The sequence below is a fragment of the Rhea americana genome, unplaced genomic scaffold (assembly GCF_003343005.1).
Source record: "Rhea americana isolate MKP2758 unplaced genomic scaffold, rheAme1 scaffold_255, whole genome shotgun sequence".
In the NCBI taxonomy this organism is placed as follows: Eukaryota; Metazoa; Chordata; class Aves; order Rheiformes; family Rheidae; genus Rhea; species Rhea americana.
The window spans coordinates 1-10398 of NW_028186374.1; the positions used below are offsets into that span (position 1 = coordinate 1).

General features: G+C 60.5%; 1 protein-coding gene across 1 annotated transcript in view; it reads left to right on the forward strand.

The window, feature by feature from the left end:
* The first annotated feature begins 1396 nt into the window (after positions 1 to 1396).
* Positions 1397 to 10398, forward strand: part of SRL (sarcalumenin) — a 30458-nt gene continuing 21456 nt past the window's right edge. The window contains exon 1 of the mRNA XM_085307242.1: positions 1397 to 1417. Coding sequence (XP_085163368.1) covers positions 1397 to 1417 — 21 coding nt within the window. The remainder of the gene's footprint in view (positions 1418 to 10398) is intronic.

Below are 10398 nucleotides of genomic sequence, written 5' to 3' on the forward strand. Positions count from 1 at the left end.
AGCTGGCGGCCGCCTCGCCCTCGGCCCGAAGCCGGGCTCGCGGGCACGCGTCGCTCGGCCAGGGGCGCCGCCGCGGCGCCTTTTGGCCGCCGACCGGCTCATTTTTAGCAAAATCGACCTCTTTCGGGGTGGTTCCCGTCTCCCTGCACCCGGCTTCTCCGGTGACACAAAATGCTGCTGCCGTCTCAAGCCTTTTCGAGGGTTATTTTCACGTTTAAAGTGTGATCCCCCTTCCCAGACGGGGCCAGGGGAAGCGGAGGCTGCCGGGGAATCGGGGCTCGCAGCTGGCAGGCGGCGGGCGCCCCAGCAGCGGCGGCGAGGGGCGGGTTTGGGGCAGCTCCTGCGGCGTGCGGGGAAATGACCGACCGCGGCGCAGGCACCAGCTGCACCTCCCCGCCTGGCTCCAGCCTGTCCGCGCAGGAAGGAGGGGGCTGCACTGGGGGTGTGTGTGTGTGGGGGCTTTCCTTCCCCTTCCCTAGCTTCATGGACAGGGGCACTTGCGGCCAGACCACCTCATCCCCTTGACTGGTCGTGTCGCAGTCCAGGTGCTTCCAAGGTCCTCAGGGTTCTCCTTGGTCCCGGATGAAGGCTGGGACCACCGCGGATCCTGGGCTAAGACAGCTTCCCCGCTGCTGTGTCCCATTGCTCTCTGGGGACCCAGGCGATCTGGCCACCCTGTAGCTCTGGTGCTGGACACCACTGGCAGAGGCTGGGCTGGCCATGGAGAGGAGGCTGGCACGGGAGGGAGACCAAACTGATCAGCTTTTGGAGATCCTTTGATCACAGGAGCATTAGGGCAAGGGAGCCCTTGGGCTCCTGGGGCCAGAGCTGCAGCACTTAGAGTGTTTGGTGATGTTTGGGGCCGCTGGGACCCTGCCACCGCTCCCTAAACCTGTGCGCTGGGAAGGGTCCTGCATCCATGCTCATTCAATGTGCCGGTGGCCCACGTGGCCGGGCTCACGGAGCTGCAGGCATCTGCCCAGCAGCACAGGCAGCTCTGGGGAGCCCCAGCATGGAGCTGCCCAAGGCCAGCACCCACGGCGGGGTAAGGGTGAGAGCCAGCACGACTGTCTGCCACGAGACAGGGCCACAGCACCTGAGCAGTGACTGACGGGGTGATCCCTCTGGGCAGATGCCTGCTGCTGCTTCATCCCTGCTCGGGAGCGAGCCGGGTTTGCAAGGGGACAGGACACATCCCTGCTCAAGTGAAGGCTCCCATTGCCCAAAGCACTCAGCCTCTCCTCTGTGCCACCGGGCAAAGGCATTCGCCTTACCCCTCACCTTCCCCTTCGCTGGGCCGGGGCCAAGGGCAGCGCCAGGCACCATGAAAAGGCTGCGGAGAAGCCAGCGGGGGGCAGCTCACAGCTGCTGCACTTGACAGCTTCACCCTGGGGAGATGTCGCCCGCAGAGATCCAGGTGACTTGCATTGGTGGGGGGCCGCGCCGCTTTGCAGGGCACCAGCTACCTCCAAACTGGGGCATGGGCAGCAGAGAGTTCAGGAAAGCCTTGGGTGCTCACTTTCCYGGGCAGTAAATGCAGAGGGCATTACCAGCCTGGCACAGACCTCTCCTGCTGAGAACTGGTATGGGCCATCRTCCACGGCCCCTGGGACTCTTTGCCTTGCCTCAACCTGGGTGGCTCCATCACCCAGGACATGCCACCTCAGAGTGGGTTCCACCACCTGAGTTATATCATCTCAGGTTGAGCTTCATCACTCAAGACATGTCATCTTGGGTTAGGCTCTACCACTTGGGATTTGTCAYCTCAGGGCCCATGGGTGGGTTTCAGATTTGCTAGTCCTGGTTTCCCCCCTATCCCTGACTATCCTAGGCAAATGCCCCTCAGGACCTGGGATGTGTCACCTTAGGATGGACTCAGGGTCCAGGACACTGCACCCATGTGTGGGCTTCAGATTTGCCAGTCCTGGCCTCCCCCCATTCCTGGCTATCCCAGGCAAATGCCCCCCAGGATGTTGAGTTTTTCCAGAGGTGCAGGGCTTCTGTGTCCCCATGMACTCCCATCCAGATTCAGCTTCCACTTTTATCTTCAGTGCAACCTCAGGGCACCTCTGCCCTTTGGGCCTCGCTGAGGGCAGTGGGCTGCCCAGTTCCTCTACACCCATCAGTGGCCTTGATGGCTGCAGTGAGGCACAGGGTCAGGGTGCCACAACCTTCAGTAGATTTGGTTTCCGGTGCTGGCTACATGACTGGTACCTCACCTAGTGGAAATGCCGGTCCCCATGGGTGCCCCAGCTCTCTCCCATGTTGTTGGCTGAGCAAAGCAAGCCCAGACAATCAGGCATGCTGGCTGTCTTGTGACACCCTTTCTTCCCAGYGCTTCAGGGAGCCTTCTTGGCCCTGTGCGTAGCAATACTGGGCTGGCTGGGAAATGTCCCACCAGTGCAGTGGGACCAACAGTCCCTGCCATGGCACCACGTGAAGGAGTTGGGCAGTGCTGGAGAAGAGGTGGGCTGAGCTTTGCAGAGGGCAGTGTCTGGGGAAACACTCCGCAGGCTGCACTTGTATCTCCGTGCCCCTGTACATTGGTGGTGAGCAGTGCCAGTCGCAGGGCACCCAGCAGAGATGGCATTGCCCACCTCACGCCAATATCAGCCACCTGCAATGAGGAGCACGGGCTCCCTGGGCTGCAGAAATCCCCATCCAAGGGTGACTGAATCGCTCACAAAATTGCCCACTCTTCAGGCCCTGCATAAATGGCAGCAAGCCTAGCTCCTGGGCTGGTGGCTTGGCAGGGCTCCATGAGGCTATTTTAAGCCCATGGGGACATTTCCCTTGTAAGTGATAGGCCCCACACTGCTCCCAGGAAGCCTACGAGCTCGTGCACCACCAGAGGCTGGTGGAGGGACCAGGCTGCTGGGCTGGGGAAGTCTCCAAGCCAGGCCCAGGCGTTGGCACTGCGAGAAGGGCTCCRGTGCCAGCGAACCCAGAAGGTCTGCAGAGCCAGCTGGGCATGCGGCTCAGCTACACTGGGCCTCCCAGCTTGCTCTGGGCCCACATGTGCACACCAGCTGTGGAGAAAGGGATGCTGTCCTGCCGTCCTGCCATCCTGCCATCTTGCTGCCCAGTCAGGAGGCTTAGCAGAGGTGGACAGTAGGAGATGGGACCTGGGGKACAGTGAGCAGCGTTTTGGGGGCGGATAGGGTTATATGTGTATGTTATGGGGGAAGGCATGGCAGTTTTGGGAAAACTACAAGTCTCTGGTGCTTTTTGGAATCTGCCTCAGAAAAGAGGCTGGGGAGGGGGGGAGGAGGGTAGAGCCGAAAAGGTGTCCTCTGATGCAGGGCCGTGAAATGCCTGTTGTTGAGGGCTGCGGGTGCTGTGTGCCTTACTTAAGGGTTTGGTATGGGTCTCCAAAGAGGAATGTGGTCTTATTATGGCTGTGGTCACCTTGCTCCATCTATCCCTAATTCTTCTGAGTTTCCTGAGCAAGTGATGCCAGGGRAGGCATCACAGGCCCAGGGAGACAACAGGGAAAGACAACCCAGGTCCCCAAAACAAGTGCGGGGATTGGATCTCCAACCTTAGATGTGTAGGGTGTGACATGCCCCAGTGCCATACCTCTGCTTGGAGACCACAAGTCAGGCCCAGAGCAGGTTGTGTCCTTGGAGGACCCAACTCCTGGTTTGGCAGAAGGAACCTTAGGGGCTACCCACAGCCTTGGGGGGTGTTACCCACTCAGCAGCAGCACAGTGATGCCTGAGTAGGACCCTGAAGAAAGGCAGATGGAGCAACATCTGCACAGGGAGAGGAACCACATAGTCTTGTCCCTTCTTGACAGCTGAATTYGGATCCCCTGTGCTGTTTGTGGTGGTTATGGGTGAGAGCGCTGGGGCTGGGTACTGCTGGTAATCGCATCAGGACCTTCTGCTGGGCAACATCTCTGCCTAGACGTCTTCCAGTATTTAAGAATCTTGTGTGAGAAAGGATCATCAGGCATTAAAATCTAGGCAGATGAGTCCTCAGGGCTCTCCTTGCTCTGCCTGGGTGACSAGGAATCACTGCAAGGAGGTGGCGGGGCCCTACCCCAGCACTGCTGGAGAAGTTGWTGGGTTGTGCATGCCTTTTGGCGAGTGCTCCATCCTGATTGCCATTGGCAGGCTCCTCCAGAGCTGGCAATGCCTCTGGGAGCATGGCAGGTTCCCCAGGGGACGGGTCAAATGCAGTTCCAGGGCTAGCACCCATCATGCCTCACTGCTGGCCCAGTGAGCACTCAGCTTTCCAGCCTCTCCTCCTTGCRGTCCCAGCAGAGCTCTTGGCATTTCTCACATTGGGTTGTGCCCCCCAGGCAGGACAGGGAGCCCAGGGCTGTGATTCCACCAGGGAAGATCAAAGTTGAGCCTAGGGAGGATGTCCCTTGGGGCAAACTGGGAAAGCTCTGGAGCAGGCTGGTGAAGTCTCCCATCAGTGGAGCCTCTGAGGACAGGCTCATCATAACCTCTCAGGAGTCAATCCCTTGGCTTTGAAGAGGAACCCTTGAGGATCCTTCAGCCCTCTCACTCATGGMACAGCATTCCCCAGCACCTTTTCCATCTCTGCCCTGAAGCCTCTCTAGTTTTTCAGACACCACAACAGACACTGCARGCCACGGACCCTAGCACCGCTGCTGAGCCCCTGGGGCTGCACCATCGTACTTGCTGCCTAATGTCCCAGCTATGCCTCCCTGCACAGCAGCAGCCTCAATGACCCTTACACCAGCCCTGAAGATCATGCTCCCAGAGCCTTCCTTCTGCTCTCCTGGCTCCGTTGGAGTCACTGTCTGCCAGGAAAGACTCCTCATCTCTCAAGCCYGGAGGGTCTTGGTTCCTCAACGTACAGCATGACATCTGGCTGTACTGAAATGCACGTTGTTTTCTTGCTGTCTGCTCATTTGCGGATCCAGATCTTTCCTCGCCAGGGAGTTCTCTTTTTTTTCCTATTTTCCATTTCCCTGATCTTTGTGTCATCTGCAAGCCATTGGTCATGAGATTGGGTTTTCTTCCAAGTCTTTGATAGAAATGTTAGGGTAGGCACCCTGTGGGAGCGCAGTCGAAAAAACACCCCACAAAGATGATTCCCCATTTTCATCTCTATATTTAGAAAGTGCTGAGCCTGGTGTGCATCCTGGTGAGATTTCTTTACTCGCTTTCTTAATTAAAATATCATGCACTTCTRTCGGACTATTTATAGACATCAACAGTCAATATTTTTTTGGCTAAACTTGTAACTTCCAAAAATGAGGTCAAGTCAGTCTGACAAATCTGTTTCCTATATCCTCATTGCAATCTGCACTGATTAGATTATCTTCCTCCCTGGGTCTGCTACCCCTATCATTCATGGAGAGGCAAAGTCAGGTTGCCTGGCCTCTACTTTCACAAACATTTATATCTCCTTTTGAAAAATGAGCCCACCATGCACTTTCTGCTGGTGCTCCTGGAAGCATTAAAGCCACCGGGAYAGTGGCAGAGGGCTTCTTGGCTTCCCAAGTCCCACTTTGGGACACTTCTTGGCCCATGAAGGTGCTGGCCTGGTCTCCTCCAAATCTGCGCTCGAGATGCGCTCCCCGTCTCTCCTGGAGCCCTCAGCGCTGCCTTGGCCATCGCGAGCTGTCGAGCAGCCGTAATGCTAAACACATGGGTAATAAAACACCAGGCGCTGCCTCCGCGGGACTCAGCAGCCACACCGGCCCCTCAGCTTCGCCCCATCGCRATGGGCTCTGCTGCGGGTGCCTGGAGAGCTGGCAGTGCTGGTGCAACTGTGATTGCCCAGAGGGGGAAACTGAGGCATGGGACGACTGGAGCGGATGGGGAGCAGATGGCATCCTGTGCTAGGCTCGCTGGTGCCTGTCTCTGAGGAGGTGTCTCTCTTCTCTAAGGCTGCCCTGGGGGTGTAGGAAGCTCTTCAGTATAGCTCAACTACAACCAGCTCTGCAGGAAGCTGAGTGCTCGCAGGGGCACGAATCGGCTGCCCCGGGACACAGCACCGGCACCTTCCCCGTTGGGTCGTGGCTTATACCAGTGGCCAYGTACGAAGATCGAGTGAGCTCTGGCCTGCTCCTGCCTCACCGCCAGGCAGGAACCTGGCTCTGCGGGGGAGATGGAGCCGTCGGCCTGCGAGGCCGCGTGCCGGGGGGGCGGGTATCGCCCTGCAACGCAATGCCCGCTGCAATTACTGCACGGCCCTTCGCCAGCGTGGAAAGGTCACTGCGGGATCCTTGCTCCGCTCTGTATCAGCCAGCGGGGACTTTACGCCCAGGGAAAGGGTGCTCGGCCCTTCTCTGCGCCCATCTCTGCGCTGTGCAAGCTCCCGTTCTGCGTGCTTGCCGCCCCGCYGCGGGGTCAGCGCCTGCCCCGTGGCACAGGTGCAGCCGGGGCCTTGCGGGTGAGGGACGTGTAGCTTTTGGCCTGTGCCCGCCCCTGCCGGCGGGTTGCCCCGGCCCCGCGACACGGGGAGCGGCATTGCTTGGAGTAAAGGCACCTTGCACACGTGCGCCGGCCGCCCCATCCCCGGCGTGCTTCGCCCGGCCTCCTGCCCCGTGGCTTCGGGCGCCCTGAGCAGCGGTGCCGCAGGGCTGGGAACAGCGACGTGTTGCAGAAAGGTCAGGCGCACGCGGCTAATCCTCCCGGACTGACTTTTTCCAACAGCCAGAGTGCAGTCTGGCAACAGCATGGAGCATTGTCATCTCCGTGCAATAAAACACCTTCCCTGGCGGACACCCGCCCRGCAGCCCAGGGCCAGAGCAGCCGAGTTCAGGCGCTGGGCTGAGGCAGAGACAAGCGTCGCCGGGCTGGCCCTGGAGCACCAGAGACCTGGCAAACTCACGTCAGGGCCGCAGCCAGCCTGAGCCCCGAGGCCGGCAACGAACTGACCCGTTGGAGCCGACCCGGAGCTCGTCGCGCCTTGGGCCTTTCGTGCCCGTCTCCCGCCTTTCCTCCGCGGGCCGCTAGCCGGCGGGGGGCGAGAGCCCGGCGGGCAGGGAGCGCTCCCCACGGAGCGGCTGGGGGCGGCACTGCCGCGAAACTGGGGGGCCTGGCGGGAAAGGGGGCTCTGCACAGGGGCCGGCCCCGTCGGTGACCTCGATGGGAAATCCTGGCAAGTGCCCAACGCTTCCTTCGAGGCCAGCCATTTTCCTGGGTGTTTTAGAGGATTTTGTGAGAACAAAGCACAGACTTTGGGCTTAGTTCAGCCTTGTTTTTCTTCAAAAAGGAAGGGAAAGACAGGTTTGGGGACTTCCTTTGGATCTAATTAAAAAAAAAAAAGAAAGAAAGAAAGAAAAGAAAAGAAAAGCCGTGGTGAAAAAATGCTTGCTTGCTTTTTCCTTTCTTTGCAGAAGAACCTTCCTCTAAGTCAGGCAAGCCCGTTTGGCTAGAACGCTTTTGACCAAGCCYAGATAAAAAATAATGATGGCAAGAAATATTCCTCTGACAGCTGAGGGCTTGGCCCRGCTTCCCTCGGCTTCGCTCTCAGCCTGAGCACCAGACGAGCCCGTGTCCCTCGCCATGGGACGTCTTGTTGTGCCTCTCGTTGTCGCTCGCGCGGAGAAGGACGGATGTGGCTGGTGCTCGTTGCTCTKCAGCACCGAGGGGCCTCTTCCCTCCGGGACCTACGCGCGGGGCCGAGCGGCGACGGGGCTGGTTTATGAATCGCTGGCGATATCCATTTCAGAGCTGGCTGCAGCCCCGGAGCTGCAGCGCCGCGTTGCTGGGACGGCGGCCCGTGGCCCGCAGCTGGGCTGCGAGGGGCTGCTCCCCGGGGCTCTGCGCGGAAACGCCGGCTCCTCTGGCGACCGCTACTTCTTAGGTGTGTTTCTAACATAACTGTAGTGCATCTCCTTTGCAGTAGTGCAACCAAAAGTGTAGAGATGCTATTTTGGGGTAGATTCACCAGCCTCTGGTTGATTTGCAATGGCCCATTCCCACAGCAGAAGTTATTTTTGCCTAAAATGATCCCTTGCACCTGTTCCTGGAAAGGGCTTGAGTTTCCCACCCCTTGAAAAAGCAGAATGGAGACCAAGCCTGGGCTAATCTTGGCTTTTATGGTCCCCCCCTTGGGTACAATGTGAGCAAGGAAGGGAGCCCTTACGCTGAGCACCCACRCAGGGGCTGCGTGGGGAAATGCCAAGTTCCCCCGTGGGAATCCCAGCAGGGCACGCGGTGAGCATCACCTCGGCGGGGAGGGGCCGGCCCAGGGCCCCTGCTCTCGAGGGGCTATGGAGATTCGCACTTGCAGCAGGGCTGGTGCCGCGTGGTGCCTTCCACCCCAGAGGCACTGCGGGATGGGGTTTGTGATCCGCCTGGAAAGCGTTTCCTCCTCCTCTTTGAGGTTTCTCTGGCCCCCGTTTGCTTTGTCCTGACAATTTGCCAAATCCAGCCAAAATCAACAGTYACTTCAGCTCCTGCTTTTTGGTCTTGTTTTACTGGTTGGCAACAAATTGCCCTGCAGTCCTAACGTGAGCCAGGCCCAGGGTGCCTTGCTGGYGAGACCCAAGGCGGCCGATCCTCCGGACATCCCAGCTCTGCAGCCTCCCCTGCCCCTGCTTCTCCATATTCTCCCACAAYCTGGGGCAGTGGCAGCAAACTGCAAAAAATGTCGATGTCTAAACCAGCCACTGCGGGCAGGAATACTTTCCCTGCACGCTGCAAGGGCCCTGGATTTACTCAGGGGAAGAGAGAGTGCGAAAGGCCRGCCTCGCTGCGCAGCGCATTGCTGTCCCCACGCTCGGGGCTCCTATTTCTGCAGGAGGGGGAGAGCACCCTTGCCAGGGCCACCTGTGCCCATCTGTCCCTCTCGGCCGTCCCCTGCCCCGGCGCCGCTCTTGGGGGAAGTTCCTCTCTCGGGCTCATTTCAGCTCCTTTCGGCCCTTTGCGTGGATGGAGCGGGGGCAGCGTCCCAGGCACGCGGTGGGGAAGGGTCACGCACGTGGCAGCCCCCGGAAAGGGTCGTGGCATGGTGCTGGTGTGCTGGCTGCAAGGACRGTTGCGGGTTGGAGACGTGGGGAATGGCACCGAGTTGATCCCAGCAGCGCTCAGCAGGGCTGAGGCTGCTGCAGGCAGGCAGGAGGCACCGGCTGCTCTTGGGGGTCGTATTTTAGCCGGAAATCACATTCCAGCTTTACGGCCTTTCTCCTTCCAGGCTGGTGGGGCACTGTGGCAAGACCCTGCTTGTTTTTGGCGGCCCTGGCCAGTCCCCAGCACTGCACAGCCACCTTCCAGCAAAGCCCCAGGGTGTCCCTGTCCCTGGGCATCCCGCCGGAGCTGCCGGCTTCCTTGTCGCTCTGGCAGTTTGGGCCTGGGTGACTTATCCCAGGCTTGGAGCTGATGCCTCCTAGAGTCAGTGAAGTCAGGACAGCCTTGCCCCCCGCCCCCCCGTGTATAGCATTGCCTTCTCCAAGCCCCAAGCTACGCAAGCAATAATTTCCCAGCAACTGCAGGTCCAAGGATGCCCAGTTGCAGGCCAGTTTCTGGCCACTGAGACTCGTGGTGAGCAAGAGGCCCGAGCCATGGTCCCTGCTGGTACCTGAGCTGGCGGACAAGAACAGCCAGCCTCCCTTCGCCTCTGCGAGCCATCCCTATCCTTTCTGCAGGCGTTCTCTGCACTAACATCCCGTAGCACACAGAGCCCTGCCGTGAGACTTCGATCTTCAGCTGTTCGCTAAGTTGCTGTTGCAGCTTGGGAAAGGCCGGTGGCATCCGCGGGGCGGCTGGGAGGGCAGGGCAGCGCTCCAGCCTCGTGCAGGGAGCCGCGAGACTCCCGGGATCCGCCTCGGAGGCCGGGTCCCAACGGTGAGYGGGGCAAGGTCTCCGCCTTGACGCTGCTCGGCCGCCTGGCGCGTCGCCGGGCGCGAGCGCGGGCAGCCGCCGGGTCGGTTTACACCGGGCGCGCGCGCCGCAGCTGCTGGAGGCCGTCCCCGCTCCCCGCCGGGGCCGCGAGCGACCGTGGGACGGGCCCCCGGTGCCGACGGCCCCCTTGGCTGCCGGGCCGCTGCCGGGGCCGAGCGAGCGGGCGCCGGCGGCCGCGGGGGCTGGCGCTTCGCTTCCCGCGCTCGGCCGAGCGGCTCCTCCGCTCGCGCGGTGCAGTTGCCGGCCGTATTTTTAGCTGCCGGAGGACGTGCGGGGGGTGTTAAGCCCGTAACCTTCGGCCCAGCTCGTCGCGCAGCGCCCAGCAGCCGGCCGTCTGCGGATCAGCACGATTCGCCCTGTGGCGTGCTCGGAGACCATGTAGGGGAAAAAGGAGGGCGAAGGAGGTGGGAAGGGGAGGGCGACTTTATGTAACACCTTGAAGGTCACCGGAAACGAAGCCCGGGACCGAAAGGCCGGCAGGGATATCCCAGTTTGAGCCCTCCGGGAGTCCTTCTCCGCTCCGGCGGGGGCTGGCAGGGCGCCCGCCGCGGTGCGTCCCCGG